The sequence below is a fragment of the Orcinus orca genome, chromosome 2, assembly GCF_937001465.1.
Source record: "Orcinus orca chromosome 2, mOrcOrc1.1, whole genome shotgun sequence".
Lineage (NCBI taxonomy): Eukaryota > Metazoa > Chordata > Mammalia > Artiodactyla > Delphinidae > Orcinus > Orcinus orca.
The window spans coordinates 158,954,777-158,981,014 of record NC_064560.1 but is presented as its reverse complement, the minus strand read 5'-3'; the positions used below and the strand labels follow the sequence as shown (position 1 = coordinate 158,981,014).

Here is a 26,238-nt window from a genome sequence, read left to right as displayed (position 1 = left end):
GCAAAAATCTTAAAATATACTTAAATATATCCTGATGAAGTTTTTTACATCTGATATTTTGGAAAATAAGGGCTCAGAACTGACAATCAAATGAGATAAGTATAAAATGTTATAAAATATATCATTACACTATTGGATTTGGACAAACTATGGGTACAATCATTTGTCAGGAATAAAACATGCGCATGATATAAAAGCCTGATTTAACAGCAGGCCTATGTTATGCTGTACCCCTCAAAAGCAGCACTATAAAAGCTGCTTTATTCTTTTGTTTTTTGCGCTTATATTCATTAATTTGATTACCAGTGAAGTGGGTAAAACGTATGCTATCTTCACTTTCAGGGAGCTCCAGACAAGTGAATTGGGACATGGAAGCCATCAAAATGCAGAAATTGTGCTTTTCTACTATCCAAACAGAAGGTAAAAAGCCAGCACTACTGGTGAAAAGTAAGCACATCACACTAGCTGAGGGTGTCCATCACAGTTGTGGACAAGAACAGTGTGCCAAAAACACGCAAAGAAAAAACAAAATACAAAATGTTTTATTCATTCTATCTATTCAGTATTATTCGATGTAGACTGTGGGTACCTGGCCATTTTCCCAGGAAAAGGGGTCACTTTTCAAACGCCTGTACAAACTAGACATATATTTAGGAATTTAATCATCAAAAGTCCTCTAAATTTTGAAACACAAAAAACGAAATGAAAATAAAGACTAAAGATTTACAGAAGTGAAAACTGGTTGAAACTATTCGGAATCACATACCACATAACGTTCCATTCAAGCTCTTCCCAGTTCTAACAGGAAGACGTTTATTTGCAGACAACGCTGGAGGAACACGGCACAACTCATCTTTCAGCAAAGGCGAATTATCTCCCTGATTTGGAGAAATTACCTCACGAAGTCTCCTCGCTGGTATTTTAACCTTTTTTTTCTTTTCCGGGCTAAACTCAGAGCCTTTCATATTACTGGTAACAAAACTAGTCCCACAATTATGAACAGAATTTTCTTCTGGGTCCATTAAACTTCAGAACAAAATTTTCACCGCTTTGAGGATTTCGGGGGGGCAGGGGTAGGGGAGAAGAAATAAAGTGGGAGTATGATAAAGAAAACGTGAATTTCAAGTGATTTTGAAACATGCAGTCATCAACTTTTAAATAAAACGTCTAAAGAGACTATGCACAAAGCTAGAAATTTCAATTTGGTATTTAATCCAGGATTAGAGACGACTAGAACATATTTACCCATTAATCCCACTCAGTCTATTAATGCACCATGCCAATGAATCTGAAAGTGGGGATGACAAGAGAATGACCGCATAAGCAATAATAACAATAACAGAGCACTCCCCAACCGGAGAGATGGCAGTGCAAAACCTACCAGATGTGGAGGCGGAGTTAAAATTTGAGAAGAGGGAGTCAAGCAGGTAAAACCGAAATGCTATTTTTTTCAAAATCACCCACATAAGAAGCTTAATAGCTTTCTTCAGCCAAAGAGTCTTACACACCCCTCCAGAAGCAACCATCAGACACCTAAATTCACCCCTCTGCGTCTTCCGAACCCTCGGCAACAGCGGAGTCACAGGTCTAAGCTGACAACAGCTTCAGTTAGCCGCGGGTCAACACCTACTTCCCTTTAAACCCGCCCTTCAGACACAACACGCATGCGCGCCATGAAATCGTCCAACCAAAAAGCTAAACGCTCTCCGGTGCTCTTCCATCCCTCTCCGGGTGGAAACAAACACCCAACATAAAAGGCTTAAAACGGGTGTGAATTTTTTGTTTTATTAAAGGCAGTACATTGCCCCACAAGGCTTAAAACATTGAATAACACTCGGGAGTTTCATCCAAGACCTGAAGAGCGCCCAACGTAGATGACAATACCAATCTTGTTTATTAGGGACTGTTTACAGCGTAGCTCCCGCAGACCGTTAGGGACGCGAGATTAAGTAAATTAGGTTTACAAAAAGTTTCTACAGATTCGTGTTGATATTGAAGAGAAAGTCAGAAATAGCTTTATCTAAGCAGACAATCAAAAAATCAATTTTCAGGGGATTTTAAAATTCGTTTATGATATCGGCTTTTTCCTCTAGAGTTTCCGGCGTTATAACGAATCGGTGAAGTAGGGTATAAGAGCTATTTGACATCGCCATTCCCACGTGTTCTCCTTCATCCAGCGGCTGCGGCGCCGGCCCTGACCCAGATCCTCCGCCCCCGGACTCGACTGGCAGCGGAGCCCCGCAGCCTCCTACTGGTGTCGGATGCGAGAGCCTGTCCTTAAGTATGGTCTCTTTTCTCTGTCCACAGAATCCCGGGTTTCCAGGTGGGGGGCTGCAAGCTACGCTCGGGAAAGGTGGCAGGGTCTCTGAAGGAGGCCGCCGCGGTTACCTGGTGCTATGCGGGGGCTGCGGAGCCGGGCAACGCGTCCCCAGAGCGGGTTTGGGACCTGCCTTGGAACAGTGTCATCACTGTGGCGAGGGTCGAATACGAGGCTCTGAGCCACCTTCAACCCAAGTTTGGGGAGTCGGGGTCTTGTTTTGGGACAGTGAGTTAGACTGTAAGGCATCCACCCTGTGACCTTGAGCTGAACCCTCCTTTAACTGAAAAATTCTCTCTAGACAGAAGACCAGGGCCAACACACCTTATCTGATTTGCTGATTTTCGAGGATGCATTACTTAAACGTTTCCCTTTACGCATTACTAAAAGATTAATCAAAGCAAAAAATGTAATCTGATGTAAAGGTTAAATAACAAATTTTTATTTATTTTTACATCTCAGCTGTCTACTTTGATAGAAGAAATCCTAGAATTAAAAGAGACCTTAAGGGCTCAGCTTTAGAGAACCTTTTAAATCTTGATGAGTTTCTGTATTTCAGTTACATTTCCTTCATTACCAGGCTTTTAGGTAGTATCTGTTCACAATTTGTTTTATAATTTATGTAAATTAAAAGATATAATGACAGTGTCAGAGCTGTAAGAGACTTTTGAGATGATTTATCTCCCTTATTTTCTAGGTGAAACTTAGATGTAAAAGAAAAAGTGACCTTTCCCCTCTAAGGTGTGCTCGTAGGTGTAGAAACTCATTAAAAATGTGACTTGTTTTGGATCTTACAACTCTTCAATCAGAGCTGGGATTAAAACCCAAGTAATCTTGCCCCCATCTAGTCCAGTGCTCATAGGCTCATCCTTTAAGGCCTTGAAGCCATCCTTTAAACCCAAAAGGAGTATGCAGTGATCTTTCAAAAGAATGTTTTGCTCTGATTAAGTTAGGGTTGCCAGTTAATCAGGCACAATTTCGTAAAGCTGCTGCAAATGATCTAAAGTAAAGGGACATGTGGTAGAGTCCTATTTTATGTCAATCTAGCAAGTTAGTTCAGATCAGTTTAGACATCTGACCTATCAAATAAAGAACAGATAGCCCGGGAACAAAAAACATGGCTCACAGGATTGTTCTTTCATTTGTTTGTTGTTAACACTTTTACTTATTTCCTTTCTCTTTCCCACTCTCATATCTCTATATATACATATACAGAGAGATATACAGGTTTTTTTTGCTGAACCACTTACAAGTTGCAGACATCATGACCTTTAACCCTTATTTCTTCAGCATGTATCTCCTTAAGAACATACTGTTACATAGCCACAATATGACTATCACACCTAAGATAACATATTCAGATTTCTCCAATTATCCCAAAAAGTCTTTATTTTTAAAACTCAAAAATGGTTTGGAGTTCCAAAGTTCACAACTGTTTAGTTATCTTAATTCTTTAGTCATATTCTAGAACAGCCCTTTCTACTCCTTTTCTTTATGACTTTTTTAGAAAAGACCAGTCTAGTCATCTTACACATAGTCCCAAATTGTGGCTGTTCCTAATTATTCCCTCATAATCAATCACATAAAACATTTTTGGCAAGAATAGCACATAGGTGGTACCACACCGGTTAAGGTGGTGACTGGCAGATCTTCCCAATGTAAAGGGACAGTTTTCTTTTTGTGATAGGTAACCTGTGGAGATGCTTTGATACAATGCATATATCCTGTTCCCCAACCTATCACCCAGTAGTTTTATCATCCATTCATGATCCTTGCCTGAATCACAAGATTACCAATTACCAGTACCAGCCATGCTGCGGCCAGGATCAGTTATAGTGATAGTGGCCAAGGACATCAGAAGAATCACTTATTGTAAACTAAGTTTGAACAGAATTAGAAATTTGGCTCCAGACCTGGTAGAAATCTGCATATGATTCTAAAGACTAAATAGAGGGTATCTTCCCACCACATCCTGATTAGTTTATTTTTTTTAATACTCAGAAATTTCTGGGAATTGTTTGTCCTTGTATGTTCACCTGAACATACATATTACATGGCAAAACAGGATATTAAGTATTTTTTAATACATAATAACACATATGCTAAATAACTGTAACCTCAGAACAGATTGAGGAAACTAATTTCACTTATTGAAAAGGAAAAGGCTTTTCAAAAAATGACTTAGCCAGCAGAAGTTTAGATTTCATCGAACAGGCTTAGAGCTTGAAGGGGCCTCAGCAGTCATACTGTAATCCCCTCATTTTTCAGGTGAGAAATCAGGCCTCACTGGAGACATTCAAGCAAAGGTTGGACAACGACTTTTCCAGAACAGAAAGGAAACTCATGCATCAGAAAAGGTTTGAGCTTGATGACTAACAATTCTCTTAAGTTCCCTGGTTTTATGATACATTTTGTTTGACACAAAAATTACTTAGCATTGCTGTAATCATTCCTAAGGCCCAAGCCAGAGATGCTAGAACTCTCTATCCCTTCCCTCCCTCTTCAGGTTTCAGGGATATAACCAGAAGGTATCCCCTGATTGGATATTTGCCTCTACAGTAACAAACATTTGCTTGTAATATCTGGTAATTAGGACCTAATAAAAGGGCAGCCACATTGCTTCTACCGCTTCTCACTATCAGGTGGTTTGTATGGCTGTTGGACTTTGTCAGTCAACATAACTAATGATTAAATAACTGCAAGAGAGAATGCTGGAAGACTCAGAAGACACAAACTAGCAAGTAAATTTGAAAATCATCTATTCACTCAACCGTCTCCAGTATTTTCTAGGAACAACTGCCTTCACTTAGGTTTAAAAAAAAAAGACAATATCAAAAAAATTCATACAAACAACATTTGGGGGTGCTCCTCATCTATATCTCTTCAAAGACTTCCCAATAACAATCATCATTTGTCACTATGAGTTGTATACCAAGAGGGAAGTGAGGTAGAGTCAGCAGTGTTACACAACATTTAAAGATTTCATACTTTCTGCCTCTCTGACCTCTGCTTGAAAAAGTCATATTATACGTGAATTTTAACCTGAAGAAATACTAGGATAGGAACAGGAAAAAGAAGCTGATTTTGGCATTATAATTAGCAAACATGAACAGGTCTTTGGATAACCTTTTGTGCTTTCAGCTAGAGGCCTGCTGGTGAACCAGGTTCCTTTAATTCCTGTTTTATTGCTCTTGTTTTTTGTTTTTTTTTTTTAAGTTCCCACAAAGTTTTCTTTTAACACCTAACCACAAAAGTTATCTTACCAGTTCTTGGATCTTTTCAGGCTGTTTTCTGAGTAGGAAGCCAAAAGAACTCTAGTTCTGAACATTTGCTAACATTTACCACAATGCACACTGTACCTTGTTCTTTGGCAGGGATTAGAAAGCTGGGCAACCTCAAACTTTTTGAGATTATTGTAGATTCACATGCAGTTGTAAGAAAAAATAGAGCTCCCTTGTGTCATCTACCTAGCTTTCCACAATGGTAGCATCTTACAAAACTGTAGTACAATATCACAACCAGGATACTGATGTTATTACAGTCAAAGTACAGGACATTTCCATTTCAAAAGTCTCATGTTGCCTTTTTATAGTAACACCTACTTTCCTCCTCCCCTACCCCCTCCTTGACCCCTGGCAACCACTACTAAGTTCCCCATTTCTGTAACTTTGTCATTACAAGAATGTTATATAAATGGAATCATATAGTATATAACCTTGTGGGATTGGCTTTTCACTCAGCATAATCCTCTAGAGTTTCATCCAGGCTGTTGTGTGTATCAGTACCTCATTCCTTTTTATTGCTGAGTAGTATTCTATGGTGTGGGTGTACCGATTTGTTTAATCATTCACCTGTTGAAGAACATCTGGATTGCTTCCAGTTTTTGACTGTTATGAATAAAGTGTATATAAACATTCATGTACAGGTTTTTGTGGGAACATAAGTTTTCATTTTTCTGTGAAAAATGCCCAGGGATGCAATTGCTGTGTGATATGATAGTTGTACATTTAGGTTTTTAACATAGTGCCAAACTGTTTACCACAGTGGCTATATGATTTCACATTACCACTAGGGAATATCTGAGTGATCCAGTTTTTCCTCATTTTCACCAGCATTTGGTGGTGTCACTATATTTTTTTAATTCAGCCATTCTGACAGGTGTGTAATGCTATATATCGTGGTTTTAATTTGTTTCCCTAACGGCTAACAATGTTGAGTATCTTTTCATGTGCCTATTCGCCATCTATATCTTTTTGGTGAGGTGTCTTTTGCCCATTTTCTAATTGGATTATTTGTGTTTTTACTATAGAGTTTGCAGACTTCTTTATATTGTCTAGTTATTAGTTCTTTATCACATATGTAGTTTGCTTTTCATGTGAAGTCTAAGAATTCTTTGCCCTAAAGCCTGAAGATTTTCTCCTATTTTTCTAAAAGTTTTAATGGGTTTTATGTTCTGTATTTAAGTCCCAGATCCATTTTGAGATAATTTTTGTATAAAGTGAAAGACTTACTTTGAGGTTAAATTTTTTGCCTATGGATGTACAGTTGTACCAGCACCACTTGTTGTAAAGGCTATCTTCACTTAACTGGTTTTGCATCTTTACCAAAAATCAATTGGGCATATTTGTGTTATTATTTCTGGGTTCTCTATCCTGTTTCATGGATCTATGTGTCGGCTTTTCCACCAAAATCACACAATATTGATTACTGTAGCTATGTAATAAGTCTTGAAATCAGGTAGACTGATTCCTCCCACTTTATTAGTCTTTTTTTGAATTTGTTCAAGTCCATTTGCTTTCCATATAAATTTAAAAATAATCTTGTCTATATTTATAATAAATGTTACTGGGACCTTGATAGGAATTGCATTAAGCCTGTATATCAATTTTGGGAAAATTTACATCATTACTATGCTGAGTTTTACAATCCACGAACACAATGTGTCTTTCCATTTATTTAAGTCTTTGATTTCTTTCATCAGCATTTTGTAGTTTTCAGCATGCCTTGTTATATTTACCTGTACATGCCTTGTCAGATTTACCCATAAATCTTTTTTTTTTGAGTGATTATAAATGGTATTGTATTTTTAATTTCAGTAACACGGAAAATTACAGTTTTTACAACTGATTTTTGCCATGTTTATCTTGTATACTGTGATCTTGCTGACTTGCTGAACTATCTTGTTCTAGGGTTTCTTTGTAGATTCTTTGGGATTTTCTATGTTCACAATCATGTCATCTTCCAAGAGGGACAGTTTTATTTTCTTCCTTTACAATTTATATGTCTTATTTCTTTTTCTTGAGTTACTGCACTGGGTAGAACTTCCAGCAGTATATTCAGTAAGAGTAGTAAGGGCAGACATCTGGCTTTGCTCACTATCTTAGGGGAAAGTGTTCAGTCTTTCACCATTAACTATGTAGTACAGGGTGTAGGATTTTTTTGTAGGTGTACATTACCAAGTTGAAGAAGTTCCCCTGTCTTCCTAATTTTCAGTTTTTAACATGAATGGGTACTGACTTTGTCAAATGCTTTTTCTGCATCAATTGATATGATCATGACTTATTTTTTCATCTATTAATATGGTGGATCACATTTATTGATTTTTAAATATTGAATTAGCCTTGCATCTCTAGAATAAACCCTACTTATTAGAGGTGTGTATTTTTTTAATATATATTACTGAACTATATTTGCTATTATTTTGTTAAGGATTTTTATGTCTATTTTATGAAGATATTTTTCTGTAGTTTTCTTGTATGTATCTTCTTTATCTGGTTTTGATATCAGGATAATAGTAAATTCATGAGTAAGTTGTTAGATTTATGTATATAGAGTTGTTCATAGTTCTGTTATCCTTTTGATATCTGCAGGGTCTATGGTACTATACCTTGTTTTATTCCTGATAATGATAATATGTGACTTTTCTTCGTTAGTCTTGCTAGAGGTTTGTCTGTTATAGTCTTTTCAAAGAACCAGCTCTTTATTTCACTGATTTTTGTCTGTTGCTTTTCTGTTTTCATTTTGGTTGATTTCTGTTATTATTTTCTTCCTTCTACATGCTTTGTGGGTTTATTTTGCTCTTTTTCTAGGTTCTTGAGGTAAAAAGAAAAAAAAAGTTGACTTGAGGCATTTCCTCTTTAATGTACGCATTTAGTACTATAAAATTTTCCTCTTGGCACTTGATCTAGCTGTGTCACACAAATTTTAATATGCTGTATTTTCAGTTTCATTCAGTCCAGTGACTTTTTTAAAAAGTTCCTTGAGACTTCCTCTTTGATTCATGGATTATTTAGAAGTGTTATTTATTTTCCAGATGTTAAGAGATTTTCCTGTTATCTGTTACTGGTTTCTAGTTTGATTCCATTGTGGTCTAAAAACAGACTCTGTATGATTTCAATTCTTTTAAATTTATTAAGGCTACTTTGTGGCCCCGGATATGGTTTATCTTGGTATGTGTTCCATGGGCACTTAATAAAAAATGTGTATTCTATGTATTGGGTGAAATGTTCTATAAATGTAGATTGTATCCTGTTGGTTAATGTTGTTGAGTTTTTCTGTATCCTCGTGGATTTTCTGTTGAGTTGTTCTATCAATTGTTGGGAGAGGGATGTTTAAGTCTGAAACTATACTTGTCTTTTTCTCCTTTCAGTTCTCTCTACATATTTTGTAGCTCTGTTGCTTGGGGCACACACATTTAGGAGTACTATGTCTTCTTGGTGGATTGACCCTTAATGTCCTTTTGTGTCTCTGTTAAATTCCTTTGCTGTGAAGTCTACTTAATCTGATGTTAATATATCCACTATTTTCTTTGTATTAATGCTTGCATGATAAATCATTTTCCATCCTTTTGAATTCACTCTGTCTGTATCACTGTATTTGAAGTTAGTTTCTTATAGACAACATATACTTGGTCATTTCTTTAATGCACTCTGCCAATCTGTCTTTTTTTTTTTTTTTTTTTTTTTTTGGTACGCGGGCCTGTCACTGTTGTGGCCTCTCCCGTTGTAGAGCACAGGCTCCGGACGCGCAGGCTCAGCGGCCATGGCTCATGGGCCCAGCCGCTCCGTGGCATGTGGGATCTTCCCGGACCGGGCCACGAACCCGCGTCCCCTGCATCAGCAGGCGGACTCTCAACCACTGCGCCACCAGGGAAGCCCCCAATCTGTCTTGATTCTTTAGACTACTTAATATTTAATGTAATTGTTTATTAAGGCTTAAATGTGCTATTTTATTTTTTATTTTCTGTTTGTTCTGGTTTTGTTTCTCTTTTCTTGCCTTCCTGTGGATTATTTGAATATTTTTTGTAATTTATTTTGCTTAATCTATAATGTTTTTGAGTGTATCTCCTTATGTTCTTTTTTAGTGGTTGCTCTAGGTATTACATGACATATACAAAGCTTATCACAGTCTAATGGTGTCAGCATATTACCAGTTTCAGTGAAGTGAGAAAACCTTACCTCCCTTTACCCTCCCCATTTAAAATATACATTTAGAACCATGTTAGACAGTTTTATAATTTTTGCTTCAACTGTCAAATATAATTTAGGAAACTCAAGAAGAAAAGGAAAGGGTACTGTACCTGTTCCTATTTTTATTACTATGTTGTTCCTCCTTGATGTTCCAAGTCTCCTTTTATCAGTTTTTTTCTGCTCAGAACTTTAATCCTTTTCAGGCAGGTCTGCTGACACAAAATTCTTAGTTTTCCTTCATTTGAGAATGTCTTAATTTCACCTTCATTCCTGAAGGATATTTTTGCTAGATACAGGTTTCTGGGTTGACTGATGAGAAATCTGCTATTATCCTAATTGTTTTTCCCCATAGAAGATGTCGCTTTTCTCTTGCAAGCGACATCTTGCAAGACTAAATTTTTTGTCTTTAGTTTTTAAATGTTTGACTGTGATGTATCTTGATGTGGATTTCTTTGTGTTTATGCTTTTTGGAATGCAATTCAGTTCTTGAATGTGTAAGCTTCTCTTCTTTTGCCACATTTGGGAAGTTTTCAGCCATTATTTTAGTACTTTAACAGCCCTGCCCTCTTTCTCTTCTTCCAGGACTCTAATAAAACAAATGTCAGTTCTTTTGTCACAGTCACACAGATTCCTGGTACCCTGTCATTTTTTTTATTCTATTTTTCTGTTATTCATATTGGATAATTCTATTTTCTATCTTCCTCCTTCCTTCACAGGTTCCTTTTTCTATCCCCTCCGATCTGCTGTTGATTCTGTCTGTTGAGCTTCTTTTGTTTTTTTCTATTTTTCACTTCTTAAAATTTCCATTTGGTTCTTGATATCTTATATTTCTTTGCTGAGTTTTATATTTTTTTAATTTGTTTCAGACATTCTTAATTATTCATTGAAGCATTTTTTTATAATAGCTATTTTAAGATCTTTGTCAGATAATTCTAACATCTCTCATCTCAGTGTTTGACATCTTTTTTTTCTTAAGATCTTAGTTTTTGGAATGAGTTTTGTTTGTTTCTGTTTTTTTGTAACCTAGACATTTTGCATCTTGTGTTATGAGACTCTAGATCTTGTTTAAACCTTCTCCTCTAGCTGACTGCTTTTGACACTGCTTCATGGGGTGGGGGTACCTTATTACTGCCAGGTGAGGGTGGAAGTCCAAGTTCCTCACTCTGTCACTAGAGAGGGTGGGTGGGGTGTGTGTGTGTGTGTGTGTGTGTGTGCGCCAGGGGGTGGGGGTGATGTTCCTCATTTCTGCTGGGTGAGCGTAGGAGTTACGGATCTCTACTAGGCCTTCATTGGTGTCTCCCTGGCTGAGGACTGGAGTTCCTCATTACTACTCCCCACGTGGCCTCCACTGACACCACAGGAGGGCATGTGGCCTGATTACCATGGGGCAGTATGTAGGTCCTGAATCTCAACTAGGCCTCCTTTGATACCACCCGAGAGGGAAGGGAGAAAGGTACTTCATCACTGACAACAGAGGTGGAAGTCTAGGCTCCCCATGCAGTTTCCACTGACACTTGGGGGAGGGGTCCTTATTAATGCCCAGCAAGAATTAAAGTCCCTGCTCCCTAATCACCCTTCTCTGACACTATTCTGGTGTGGGAGTTGGAGTGTCTCGTTACAACCTAGTGAGGGTGGAAGTCTATCTGGTTTATGCTGATGTGGGTGGGGATGAGAACCAGTTTTTTCTGTGTTGGCCTGGAGTACAGCAGTTATTGTTTAAATGAGTTCTGTTTTATAGGCAGGCTTCCCCTTTCCTAGCCTTTTGGCTAGAGAAGGCAGACTTTTGGCTGGGGGTACAGAGGGGCTTTTTGACTACTCCAACTGGCATTTGCAGATTGCCAGCTTTTTCAGCTCCAAGTTTGTGATATATGAGACCCCAGACAAGGGAGAGAATTCACTACTGTGATGTTTCTCGGGTCCCAAGGGCCCTAGCTAATATACTTTCTCCTCTCTACTTTTTAGTCTTATGTTTGTTTTATGTGTAATGTCCAGGGGTTTTAGTTGTACTTAGTGAGAAGAATAGGGAAAAGCACATCTACCCCACCTTCCCAGAAGCACAAATCCTAAACCTCACTGTATGATATACTTACAGGATTCTCTGTTTCTTGGCTGGTTAGTGATACAATTTTATAGCAGCTATAAAGATTCATCTTACCTCAGAAGCATGGCTGGTTTCATAAATAGCACAGTACTTGGTACATTAAATAAATGTTTACTGAATGAATATCTACCCATATCTATCTAGCAAAATAGTAACTGCTGAGATCTCAAACTGTAAATAAGTTTGAAGTTGATATTAGAAAATAATGGAATAATTAGGTTTGTATTTCTATGCAGTTCCATAGTTGGAGGGTGTGGAATCAGTGTTTCATGACTTAAGTGAGCAAAGAGTAAATATAATGGAAGTATCTTACCTGGGACGTATCAATGATGATAGTCACAGCAATACCTGAAAAATTGTGACCTTCAGTTAATTCCTGGTATTTTTCAGGTAGTTTATGTGGTTAAAATATATATATTATTTATAAATCTGTGAAGTAAAATAGGAATAAAGAGCGTTCTTGGTAACTTTTTAGGTGTTTATGGAACACTAGTTGCCTGCATGTTGGGCTAATCTGAAACCTCTACTGCATTGTTTGTAGCAGATATCGAAGAATTTTAATAGAAAAGATAGTTTATAACTGTTACTACTAAACCAGAGATTCCCTGAAGTATAGACAGTCAGAATTTTGGAATGAGACTAGGATAGCAAATAGAAAAGAACTGGTGCTTTCCCTTGCATGTGGAAAAAATAACTTTTTAAAAATGGCAGTAATACTTGTGAACATACAGGATAAGGACAAAAGAGGAGGGAAGAATAAATGCAAAAGGGGTAAAGTTTTATACATGGTTGGGAATGCTGGAGTGGAATTACCATTGATTGTATTTGTTAATCAAAATGAGAATTTTCTTTCACGATAGTAGCATACACTCTGCCCTAAGCTTGAATTTCCTACTTAATCTCCATGTGAGCTTCATGAAAATTTCGTGCTTTTCACAGCCACTTTAAATAATAATTGATGAGCTAGTAAGAATGACATACACATCCAGTTTATGAAATTTCATCTGTTTTAGAACTAGCCAGGATAGAATAAGTAAATAACGTGATACATTCTTACATCATAATTAACTGATCCTGGGTCCTCCATTTAGGATATGTGAAAATCCCAGTAATTCAGAAACACTCTTTGACTTCCTTATCTTCACTTCTCTGTTGCCCCCAAGTTAGATCAAAAGTGTCATATGTTCAGAAGTTTCTGGTAAGTCTCTGTGATTACCCTTTTTGAACTGTAGAATGTACAACTCCTGTAACTTTCTCTTAGAGTCTTTTAGAACTCTCTTTCATGAGTGTTGTTGATTAATAAGTGGATGGCGTTTGTTAATTAATAGAACCTTTGCATTTACATAGAGATAGTAAAAGGATCTTTAGTAGCACAGATCTAAGTTGTATTAGGAACCAAGGGGATAGTTAACTTAAGTACTTATAGGAAGACACCAGAGAGCTCTTTCCCATAAAGCCGTACTACGCATGGGACTTTAATACATAGCTTTGCAAGGTAACAGAGCAAACTGTCTAAAAAATGGAGATTTAGATAGGGCCTTTGGTTCTCATAGCTAGCATTAAGAAAATCGAGTTCTAAACTGTAAGGTTCTTATTAATGACCTGGGAGATTGTGGGGGGGCATATAATTACATAATCAGAAATTTATAAAATATGAACAGTAATTTCAGGTAGACTCGTTTCAGTGCTATTTCAAAATCTGTGCTTGTTTTGATTACCTTCAACTAGCCTAAAGAAATTTGTATACAAACTGACAAACTTTTTACTTTTAAATCAGGTGACTAATAAACATACCAAAAGAATATGGCTGCACAAATACCAGAATCTGATCAGATAAAACAGGTAAGGTATTATAATTAAGGAAAAAGGATTTTGTAAAAAATTAAGGCACTACTGGATATAACCATGTCAGTCAGTGATCTCACAAAATAACTATTTATATTTCATTTCCACAGATGGATGTTAAATGATATGAAGCATATTCATTTTTCAGATAATTTGAAAGATAATCCAGGAAATAATAAATATTCAACTAGAAAATCTGACTATATTTTGTAGATCATATTATACCCATTTAAGGTAGCAAAAGAACCTTTGATTTCAAGTATTACAGGGTATTTTGCCTAAATACATCAGTATTTAAAACATCTTTGTTTTAAAAACCAAATATTAAAGAACCTTCTGATTTGTTTGTAGTTTAAGGAATTTCTTGGAACCTACAATAAACTTACAGAAACCTGCTTTTTGGACTGTGTTAAAGACTTCACAACAAGAGAAGTAAAACCTGAAGAGGTATGAAAAGTGTTGCCCACTAAAAATTCTCTAAGTTCATCATAAACAATATAAATGGGATCCCCCTAAGCATTTTGCTTGTTCCTAGTTATTACAGGAATTTAGGCTACCTTTTATATGTTCCATTGCTCAGAGGAACTTGAAGCAGCCAGACTCGTGGCACTGAGTTTAACGATGCCAAATTTAATATCACAGCCACACTGAACTACGGCAGACTTTTTTAGAGAAGATGCCTGGGACCTGCTGAATACATTGTTCCAAAGCAAAGATTCTTAATAATTAGCTTTCAGTCAAGATGGCCAGGCTAGAGAAACTTGACATGGCTTTCCTATCTGACCTTGAAAACAGGTTAATTTTGGAAAAAGTAGAGTTTGAATTTGGTGGCTCATATTGCCTAACCCTATTAGAAGTCTTAACTTTTAATATCCTCTTCAAAACATTTATATATTGGCTAAAAGAGACATAAAATTCCTCCAGTGGAATATGTTGATAAATATTCATGCCAAGAACTTAACATATAACCAGCAATCAATAAGTGTTTGTTAAATAAATGACGAAGTTTGAGAGATGCTAAGTACAATAGTCTTATTAAAAAGTAAAAAGTTGAAAATTAAGAATGTTGTGAATGGAGTTTCTCATTAAAAAGAACAAACCTGATACTGGGCCTACATTTTAACAATCAGAATAAGAGATGGGAATGTGGGATTTCAGTTAATATTGAAACACACCTGCAGAAAATCTAGTCCAGAAGGCAGGGACTGACTTACCATTGTTTTTAGTACCTCCAAACTGGTAAGCATTCAGTATATATTAATTTTTGTAAATGGATGAAAGTATTAACAATTGAAAGCTATGATCACTTGCTACTCATTAATACCATTTAATTCTCAGATATATTCAAAGAAAAGAAAAATACCCACTGGTTATTTTTTTAGAATAGATGCAATTTCTTTTAATTAATATTTTTGTGTTGACTCTTGGATCTTTTTATTTCTAGACCACCTGTTCAGAGCATTGCTTACAGAAATATTTAAAAATGACTCAACGAATATCTATGAGATTTCAGGAATATCATATTCAGCAGAATGAAGCCCTGGCTGCCAAAGCAGGACTCCTTGGCCAACCACGATAGAGAAGTCCTAATGCATGGACTTTTGATGAAAGATTGCCAACAACTGTTGCACTGGAAATGAGGATTCACCTGACAGAATCCCATGAAAGCAGTAGCCACCATGTTAAACCATCTGTCATGACTGTTTGGCAAACGGAAACCACTGGGGAAACAAAATTGCTGTTTACCAGAATAATCAAAATAGGTCTTATTGTTCAATGAAAATAATAAGATGCAACACTTGTTGAGGCCTTAAGATTCAGCAGCTTGGTCACTTGATTAGAGAAATAAACCATGGTTTCTTCAATTATGACTGTTAATTTTAAAGCAAAATACGTGTTCAATCATGTATGAGATAGAAAAAAAATTTTATTACTAAAAGGAAAATAAATGGAAATATCACTGAGCAGTTTATACTATATAGCACCATAGCATTCTGACTGGATTGTGGATACATTGAAATGTTTTTCAATCAAGATCATCCTCCAAGTATTCCTGTTCATTCATGTCTGCCTCAAATTGCTGGTAAATACATAAAATCAATTTAATGCACGATCCTTTTCTTGCCTCCCTTCTTGTGTCAGGGTGGGCACTACACATTCTTACCCTAGCAACATTTTCATGTACCTTCAGGAAACATCCCATCTGAGACTAGCTTGCAAAATGTTTAAGAATTGATTATTGTGCTTTAGTGGAGACTATGTTGCTTTGTGTTTTATTCAAAAGCTGAGAAGCCAACATGAATGATTCCAAGTCAGACCAACAATATACAGTGTACTCTCAGCTACTGCATGTGATCAATGTAATAAAAAGTAAACCAAAGTTAAAGTAGTGTCTTAGAGCTAAATGAATCCTAAAACAAATCCAAACACTGCAGGAAACTCTAGTTGATGCATAAGTACACCCAGCAGTTTGGTATCAAATGATATCCATTCATGAGCCAATTTATTAATAGGTATTAGTCTGCTTACATTTACCAATATAAACTTGTACTCAAGAGAACACTAACTAGCCTATATGTTTAAATTTACCAAAGTGATTTCTATGTTTTGTCATATTATTGGAAAGTAGAAGTATTATTCTGCTTTGATAATTTACAGTTTTCTGTATTATATCTAATTTTTAAGCCATTAGGTCATTTAACTAACAATACCATTTAACTTATAGACCTCTGTTGACATTGCAGTCAGTCAATAATTGTGATGTCTTTGAAAGTACAAAGATAAACAGTGTTAACAATATTAACTTTAAAGTTGAAATGTTGAAACATGTATAATACTCAACAAAATATACAATTCATTATGGTCAAAGGAACATGAAAGAATAAGCTTGTTTCATCTGAAGACAAGAAAAGCAAACAAAACTTCGGAGATCTTACTCATTTAAAACTTTGGGCCATTCACACACATATCAATACTTCACTGTTTCTACTTAATTAAGCCCAACATGGTTATTTACAGTGTTCATTTCACAAAGATAATTAAGTATGTGCTTACCTGGCAAATGTGGGGAATTTTGCACAATAGCATCTCAAATACCTTGGGAGGAAGTGTGTGTTTGAAAACTTTCAGAAGTTCCTGTGGTTGCCCACACACCAAAAGGGCATTGCTGAGATGTTCAAGCCCCATTCAATGCTCCCCTGAAACAGATTTATAAGATTAGAGCAGAATTTTAAAGTTCTTCAAAGTATACATTCTACAAATTACCAAGAAAGCACCAAGCATTGAAACTAAAAAAACACATCAAACTAAAGACTATTTAGGGGACTTCCCTCGTGGTCCAATGGTTAAGAATCCGCCTTCCAATGCAGGGGACGCGGGTTCAGTCCCTGGTCAGGGAACTAAGATCTCACATGCCGTGGGGCAACTAAACCCACGTGCTCTGGAGCCCACGCACTGCAACTACTGAGCCCGCGTGCTCTGGAGCCCGTGCACCAGAACTAGAGAGAAGCCCACCCGCCGCGACGAAGAGCCCCCATGCCACAACGAAAGATCCCTCATGCCGCAACAAAAGATCCCACATGCCGCAACTAAGACCCGATGCAACCAAACAAATAAATGTTAAAAAATAAATAAAGACTATTTGAACAAGCCACAAAAAGAGTAAAGAGTATAAAGGGGAAAATGTTGAGCTGCCCATTAAATAACTTTCTGACCCAAATTACTATTTAAAAGTGCACTCTTGAATTGGAAATGTTCACGTTCTGCTATTTGGGTATGCAAGAGGGAGGTACTGAGTTTTTTTAAAAGGCTGGGGTTTGCCATTACTGATACGAGTTATCTTTAACTCTACATATGTGATCGATGAAGTATTACAGGTGAAACATCTTGATGTTCTAGCTAAATAAGACTTTTAAAACATAGACTGTATTATCAACGAGCTGAAACAAGATTTAGTGTAACATGAATTACATATCCAGGGGAGGAGAAGAGATTTATGAACTTTGATTTCAAGGTGGTTTTAAAATGAGTTTTAGGATGATTGGCTGTAAAGTAACTAAGAATGAAAATTTGTGAATAGTGGAAATTAATGATAGAGTCTCTCTTTAAGTTAAAACATGTAATCACTTAGTCTCACTACCTCATTTTAGGAAACGGGCAAAGATCAGTGAAATAATTTAAGGTTTCAAGCTAATTAATGCCAGAATTAGTAACAGAACCTAATTTTCTGAACCTTGAGACTATAGTGTGCTGCCTCTCTTCAGGTGTTATGTAATAACAGAAGTTGACATTTTGACATATTTAATATAACTAAGTAGGAAATAAACACTTTGTATCAAACCTTTTAAAGAAAGAAAAAGATATAATAGTGCCTCTCAAGTTGATGGAGCTAATGTAACCTAAAAACAGTAATCAGTTTGGTTAATTAGGTCAACCAACCAATAAATCCAATCAAATCAGCTAATCAGAAATTTCTCTTAAAACTTTTGGCTCTATGGTCCCTCTGGTTATATAGACATAAACACAACTGAGACGGCTACAGAACTACCTGGCAGCAAAGTAGTAAAAATGGGGTGGTGGCAGGAGGGAGTAGAGAAAACTGAGATTACAGAAAACTGGGTGAAAAATTATTGCATTAGAACACTGGTTCTCAACCAGTGTACTGTAATAACCTAGGGAGGTTTAAAGAATACTGACACCTATATATCTGGAGAAAACTATAATTCTAAAAGATACATGCACCCCAATGTTCACTGAAGCAATGTTTACAATAGCCAAGACATGGAAGCAACCTAAATGTCCGTCGACAGAGGAATGGATAAAAAAGATGTGGTACATACATGCATTGGAATATTATCAGCCATAAAAAAGAATGGCGCAGTGGTTGAGAGTCCGCCTGCCAATGCAGGGTTCGTGCCCCAGACCGGGAAGATCCCACATGCCGCGGAGCGGCTGGGCCCGTGAGCCATGGCTGCTGAGCCTGCGCGTCCGGAGCCTGTGCTCCGCAATGGGAGAGGCCGCAACAGTGAGAGGCCCGCGTACAGCAAAAAAAAAAAAAAAAAAAAAAGAATGAAATAATGCCATTTGCAGCAACATGGATGGACCTAGAAATTATCATACTAAGTGAAGTTAAGTCAGAGAAAGACAAATATATGATATCACTAATATATGGAATCTCAAAAAATGACAGAAATGAACTTATTTACAGAACAGAAATAGACTCAGAGAAGACAAACTTATGGTAACCAAAGGGGAGAAGGGGATGGATAAATTAGGAGTTTGCGATTAACATATACACACTACTAAATACAAAATAGATAACCAACAAGGACCTACTGTATAGCACAGGGAACTATAATCAATATCTTGTATAATCTATAAGGGAAAAGAATCTGAAAAAGAACAGATATAGATAAATATATGTAAAACTGAATCACTTTGCTGTACACCTGAAAGTAACACAACACTGTAAACCAACTATACTTCAATTAAAAAAAAGAAAAAAAAATTCTGATGCCTGGGTCCCACCCCAGAGATTCTTATGTAATTGGTTTTGGGTTTGGTGGAGGATTTAAAGAATAAGCAACCAAGATGAGAATTTCAGAAGTAAAATATAGTAGAAGTATATAACCCTAAAAGTGCTAATTAATTTAGGGGCTCATAGAAATAATGTTAATCACCTTTGAGAGAGAAAAATTTAAAAACTCAAGTTTGCAATTTTTGTTTTCATCATCTCAATATCTGTAACATTCACCTCTAAATCTAAACTATTACATGATAGCTCTTAAACATAAAGTAAGTAAAAATAAAATGTAATAAAATAATTGTTATTTTCCTCTCCATATTTATACTATCCCAGCTCAAAAAATGTTAAAGCTGAAAGGTTCTTTGTATTTTAATTGCCCCTATATCCAGGGAGTATCCTTAAGCAGTTAAAAATTTTTTAAGTTTTGATTCATACAACATTTAGTCATTTGGAAAACCCATTTACTTAGAATTTTATGACAGTAAATAAGGTGTTCTTGTATTTGGCTTTGCTTCTCCATCTGCCCACTTCCAAGACTGCAACCAAAACTAACACTAACTGTAACATCGTGGAGCTGTAACTGTAATAAAGTGAAAATGCTGGGACAGTTTCTCTTAAACTGAAGCAAGTTGGTTAACACGTCTAGTTAGTTAAGTTATCTGACATACCAATCCATAAATATTTCTCAAATATAAATTATCATAAATAACTGCTTACAAAAGAATGTTTACATTCTTACCTCTGGATAACCAAAGTTCTCCCATTCGTACTTCTTGCAGAAAAAGTTGTAATTTTTCATTCTTTGCTGGATCCCACAACTAAAAGAGTCACAGAATATTTAACAATAAGTAACGAATGTAAGGTATATGGTTACTCGTCAAAATTATTTAACTTTTATTTTATTTATTTATTTATTTTGTTGCACTGGGTGTTACTTGTGGCAGGCGGGCTCCTTAGTTGTGGCCTGCAAACTCTTAGTTGCAGCATGCATGTGGGATCTAGTTCCCCGATCAGGGATCGAACCTGGGCCCCCTGCATTGGGAACACAGAGTCTTACCCCACCAGGGACCACAGGGAAGTCCCTTAACTTTTATTTTAAAAGCACATCTTGGGCTTCTCTGGTGGCGCAGCGGTTGGAAGTCTGCCTGCCGATGCAGGGGACACGGGTTCGTGCCCCGGTCCGGGAAGATCCCACATGCCGCGGGGCAGCTGGGCCCGTGGGCCGTGGCCGCTGAGCCTGCGCGTCCGGAGCCTGTGCTCCGCAACGGGAGAGACCACAACAGTGAGAGGCCTGCGTGCCACAAAAAACCCAAAAAAAAGCACATCTTGAATCTAGTCTCTAAATCCAAGCATGACAAATGCAGTTGTTCTTTATATTTAAGACAATTTCTTAAAATGGAGTTATAATTTCAGGCGCCAAAAAAAAAATAAATAAATAAATAAATAAATATATATATATATATATATATATATATATATACACACACACACACACAGCAGGCGATGGCTGTGAATTGTCACCATGCACATTTGATGGCCTTCCTAGATGGTACCTTGTTAAACCAGCACATCCAGCGTCTGCCAGGCTGCAGCCTGGCCAGTTTTATTCTTCAGCTTCTCTAATCCCTTGAAACCTGGAACCCTGATTACCATTTTATATCAGCTCTTGTACTTTTCAATATACTTTCATGAGTTATATTGTCATTTAGATCTAACAACTCTGAGAAATAAAGTCAGAAGACTAGGGTAATTTCTTAAATTTAGCTCATGTTATAATTAAAAAAAAAAAAAGTTGAAGCTCCCTCCTAAAACAAACAAATGAAAAAAATGGCATATTCAAGTTTGGTTGAGGTGTTTGTAATAACTTCATATTTTACCCAGCTTGCTAAGTACACATAGGAGAAATCACACTGTAATCAACTATAACAAAGGTAAGTTTTCTTTGTATGTTGCAAACCTATTTTCCTGCCTAGGGTATTAACTGTGCTTGTTGATTTAGCAAAGGGCATGGCGGGGGCTGGCCGGGCAGCTGGTGATATTCAGAAGGATGCTGTGGTTTGCTGCAGGCTGGTTCATGAAGGTGACGAGGTTCACAGGATGGCATCATCACTGGTACCATGCCAAGGGCTGGTCTTTAAAGCTAAAGTGGGCAATCCCTAGCCCAAAGTATCAACTCCACTGCCAGTCACTTCAGCTTCAGTCTTTTATATTCAGAGAGTTTTTCTGTTTATTTTCCCCAAGAATTCTCTTTTTTAAATGGTATAAACCTGCAGATGAGATCATATTCTAAGCTTTTATCAGCAAACATGCTGATGATCAGTAACAACCCCGGGTTTCATTCATCAGATACTTAGTGAGCCAAGAGCAGGACCCTCTAAGGAGAGCTGGAAGGGGAAGGAGATCAAGACTCCTGTGCCCATCCCCATGGAGTCCAGAGTCTAACCAAGAGAAAAGACAAGTATGCTTGATATCAATAACACATTAACAACAAAGTCCAATGTCTCTGGGGCGCATAGTACATTCCATCTGGTTGGAAGATCAGGGTAAGTTTCTCAGAAAAGATAGCATTTGAGATGTGGAGAAGCTCAGTGAAAGTCTGATGAAGAAAGTACAAGTGATGCCAAACTGCAGGGAAAAATATCAAGTGAGCTTATGTAGCTGGATTATGATAGGGTGAATGGAGCAACAACAATAATAATTACCAATTACTGAAGGCCAGCTAGGGACTGAAAACTTTCCATGTATTATTTCTAATCCTTAGGAAAATAAGGCTGTCAATACAGAAGGCACCCATGGTGCCAAGTCCTTGGTGCCAAGCTGAGAGGGTTCGTCTTTCATCTGCAGAGCAGGGAGCTACTGCAAAGTGTTACATATGCACAGCTGCGGTTTAGAAGGAATTTACTCTGAGAGCATAAGAAAAGAGGCAGTGAGACAGTTAAGAAATTGTTACAGTATCTTGGGTAAAAGGTGATAAAAGCCTGAGGTAGTACAGGAGCAATGGAAATAGAAAGGGAATAGGGTATGAGATAGAGAACAGAAAAACAAGGCGATTGATTGTGGAAGATGAGGTTGATATTTTAAGCAAGATGAGTTGGGTCACAGCAGGGAGCCTAGGGCTATCAGAAGCATCACAAGGAAACAGAGGAGGAGGAACAGTGGCAAGGGATGAGATGATGAATATACTTCTGAACACACAAAGGTGCCAACAGATCATCTAGGCTACAGAGTCTGGCAGGCAGGCAAAATATGGGGCCCCAGGTCTAGAGCAGTACATCTGAGGTCACTTATGGAGAAGGGAAGGAGCTTCCAGGGAGATAAGGGATTATGCAGAATCTGAGAGCACTGTTTCACAAAGGATGGGCTGAACGAGCTATTAAAACTGCAGTTTTCTTGGGCTCCACCCAGACCTAGCAAATCAGTCTAAGTAGAGTCCAAGAATGTGCATTTTTAATGAGCTCCTCAGAAGATTCTTATAAATTCTGAAGTCTGAGCATCACTGCCCCCATAACCACTGGGCTACCCCTGACCTCCTAAATCAGAATGGCTGGTGCTTGGGTCAAATAATCTACATTTTGACAAATGCCCCAGGTAAATCTAATGCAGACTGACCACAGACCATACTTTGGGAAAGAAAAAGGGCCTGGGGTGAGGAGAAAGCGAGATCCTGGAAGTAGGAAGAGACATCTCTCTGTGCCTTAGTTTATTCATCTATAAAACTAGAAGAACAGGGCTTCCCTGGTGGCACAGTGGTTGAGAGTCTGCCTGCCAATGCAGGGGACACGGGTTCGTGCCCCGGTCCGGAAAGATCTCACATGCCACGGAGCTGCTGGGCCCGTGAGCCATGGCCGCTGGGCCTGCGTGTCCAGAGCCTGTGCTCCGCAACGGGAGAGGCCACAACAGTGAGAGGCCCGCGTACCGCAAAAAAAAAAAAAAAAAAAAAAAAAAAAACCTAGAAGAACAGAGTGGTTATGAGGATTATATAAAAGAACATTTGAAAAATCCTGCTTCTGCCTCTTCTTCATTTGAAATAATCCAGATCTTCATCATTTCCCACCTAGACTGCCACTGATGTTTCTGCCTTTGACTTCCCTCCTCCACCCCATACTCCAAAAAAAAAAAATTGCATCCATTCTCTGAAATAAAATCACCATCACTGGTTATCTGCCATGACAGAAAAATATCAAAACTTTCTGGTTTGGCATTCAAAGCCCTCCACAATAAGACACCAAACTACCACTCAGCTATCTCTCTGGCCACAACACTTTAAATATTGCAATTTCGTAGTCTGTGCCTCTGCACAAGCTGTTTCTTTCTGCCTACAATAAACAATATTCAACAAATATTTGCTGGGCACCTACAATGTACTGGACACTGTTCTAGGCACTGGAGAGCCAATGGAGAGTAAAAACACAGACAAGGTCTGCCCTTATGGAGCTGATTCTAATAAATAGAAAGCATTAATCAAATAATCACACAAACAAATGGTGTAACTTCAACCATGGATAAGGGCAATGAAGGAGAGGGACATGGAGCTGACCCAGGCTCTGCCCCAGGGAAAGCATCTCTCTCATGCCCAGCCATGGATACTCCCTGTCCTGCTTTCTTAACTCTGTCAATTGCACCTTTTTCTCTAAGAGACTCCATCTTGAAACCTCAGAAATCTCTGACTTCTGCTCTCCATGACCCTTTCATCAGACAGCAAGAACTATCTATTCTTTCTGGAAAATTTATCTCACATCTCTCATCACCGGTTGCCACTGACACCACCGCAGTTCAGGATTTTGATTACCTCTCACCTGTACTACTGCAATAACTTTCTTTTCCTCCACTCTATCTAGCATACTCCTGCCTGATGTAACCTAAAAAGTTTTTTGCTTTCCTCCTTTTTAAAAAAATTCCTGCTCAGAAATCTTCAGTAATTCCCCCATTGAATGTGAATTCCTTAACCTGGCCTTCAAAGCCTTCTCCGATGCGGCCCCTACTTAGCTCTCCAACCTCACCTCCCACTATCCCCCACTGGGACTCCTCTGTCAAACTGATTTACTGAATAGGCCTGGCAGATCCCCCATTTTGCACCTTTATGTACATTCAGTTCCCTTCATCCTGAATGCTGTCTCCCCTGAAACCAGGACCCAAATTTAACACATCCTTCCACACTCATTTGATGCCACCTCTTTTCCAAAGTCTTCTGTGAAGACCTGCATGTTCCAAAAACAGCCACAGCAATATTCCCAGAGCTAGAGGCTACTGCCTCTCCCCTTGAAACTGAGTGGGCCTCAATGCGGTAGAAGTGGCACCACCTGGCACGCGCCCACATGTTCTCTCTCACAAATATATGTATAAATACAGTTGACCTTGAACAATATGGGTTTTAACTGTCCAGATCCACATATACACGGATTTTTTTCAATAAATAGGCACTACAGTTGAATTGCTGTTGGTTGAATTCTCAGATTTGGAACCACCGATACGCAGGGCCAACTGTAAAGTTATTTTCAGATTTTTGAGGGAAGGGTCGTTGCCCCAACCACTGTGTTGTTCAAGGGTCAACTGTGTGTATCAACACACACACACACACACACACACAAATATACCACACACTTGCTTGCCCGGTGGGACCCATCAACCGTACTGCGAGGAAGACCATGCCACATGGAGAGGATATGTGCAGGTGTTCTGTGCAATAGACCCAGCTAAGTGGCCAGCAGCATTAGCTGCCCAACGTGTGAGGGAGCGAGCCTTCAGATGACCCAGCACCTAGCCCTGGGGTCAACCTGGCTGAAGCTGAGCGGAGCAGAAAGGTGTGATTCCCACCCAGCCCTACTCAAATTTTAGATTCAGGAGCAAAATAAGATGTTTTAAGCCACTAAGGTTAAAGGAGCAGTAGATCAGTAGAACACCGCCATGATAACCCTGCCCTGAAAGTGATCCTCTACCTCCTCTGTGCTCCTGTTACGTGGGGGATAGTCTTCCCCCCCACCACCCACATTACTAACCTCTGCCACACCTAGAACAACGCCTCACACGTAGGAGGTGCTCAACCGACTGAATGAATGAAAATTCATAGAAGGACCTAAGAACCCTCTGTTTGAGAGATGATGTGTTAGTTAAGTTGGACCGATTGCTAAGATGATTGTGATTATCTTTAAAAATAACTAATCAAATTCCATTTTGGAGAAAAAGAAGATATGTTCTGCTTTTGAGCAAGAAGGAAGGCCCAGTAGGACAGGAGTGGGCGGTGCATCACTGTCACCCGGCCGAGGCCCGGCGTGGGTTTCTAAGTGTCTGGTGCTGCTCAGCAAGGGCAAAGGCTTCTCTTTCTTTTTTATAAACTAAACGTAGCGCCTTTTCCTACCACGTTTACTGTATAGCTGCCTTTTCACGACCCCAAATGGTTCTTCCTTCGTTCCTTTCCTTTCGTAGCGGACAATAAAAAGTAAACGTAAGTTGAGCGGAAACGGGGTGAGGGCAGGCAGAGCGGTGCTGGGAAACGGCTTATCAGGAAGCTGCCTGGGACCCTGAGGCCGAGCCGCGATCTGCATCGGCGGGAGGTTCCTCACTGTAACGCCACCTCGGTGTCGCTTAAGTACTTCCCCTGGGCGCCCCGTCCCTCAGCCTTTTGCTGCTGGGCTCTTCTTTCTGCAAACAAAACGTGGCACGTGCTGGTAGGGGGCCGTCCCCACCCCGGCTTCCGTCCCGCGGGCCTTTCGGCGGCGGCGGCAGCGCCCGCGGCCCGGCCTCGCTCCGTGGGCCCAGTCAGCCCCTCCGCCACCGGCCCGGTCAGCGCGTCCGCCGCCCTCCCAGCCCGGCCCGCCGCACCTCCGCCGCCGTCGCACTCACTTTCCCGCCTTGGGGTCGCCACGCCGCTTCCGGTCGAAGTAGACGCAGTAGCCGAGGAAGGCGACGGCGCCACAGGCCGCCAGGGCCGCCAGGAGGCAGAGAACTGTGCGGACGTAGAGCATCCGGCCGCGGGCGTCCCACG

General features: G+C 38.8%; 3 protein-coding genes across 6 annotated transcripts in view; 1 reads left to right on the top strand and 2 right to left on the bottom strand.

The window, feature by feature from the left end:
- Positions 1-1,632, bottom strand: part of KIAA0586 (KIAA0586 ortholog) — a 105,697-nt gene extending 104,065 nt beyond the window's left edge. For 2 of the 4 annotated variants that reach the window (XM_033404677.2, XM_049706364.1), the window contains exons 1-2: positions 1,382-1,623; positions 767-1,048 (exon numbers count right to left, since the gene is read on the bottom strand). In XM_033404677.2, the coding sequence (XP_033260568.1) occupies positions 767-1,022 (256 nt within the window). In that variant the 5' untranslated portion in view covers positions 1,023-1,048; positions 1,382-1,623. Of the gene's footprint in view, positions 1-766; positions 1,049-1,381 lie in introns of those variants that run through there. The other 2 variants (XM_033404680.2, XM_049706366.1) reach the window with 2 other exon arrangements.
- Positions 800-15,835, top strand: TIMM9 (translocase of inner mitochondrial membrane 9). The gene is made up of 6 exons (XM_033404683.2): positions 800-916; positions 2,094-2,281; positions 4,586-4,674; positions 13,665-13,729; positions 14,084-14,179; positions 15,177-15,835. The coding sequence occupies exons 4-6, from the start codon at positions 13,691-13,693 to the stop codon at positions 15,309-15,311; spliced, it is 270 nt and encodes an 89-aa protein (XP_033260574.1). The 5' UTR covers positions 800-916; positions 2,094-2,281; positions 4,586-4,674; positions 13,665-13,690; the 3' UTR covers positions 15,312-15,835.
- TOMM20L (translocase of outer mitochondrial membrane 20 like) lies at positions 15,759-26,218 on the bottom strand. The gene is given in 5 exon segments (XM_004286961.1): positions 15,759-15,812; positions 16,787-16,929; positions 19,996-20,074; positions 25,595-25,670; positions 26,097-26,218. Coding segments are annotated over 5 exon segments (474 nt in total).
- Positions 26,219-26,238: the final 20 nt, after the last annotated feature.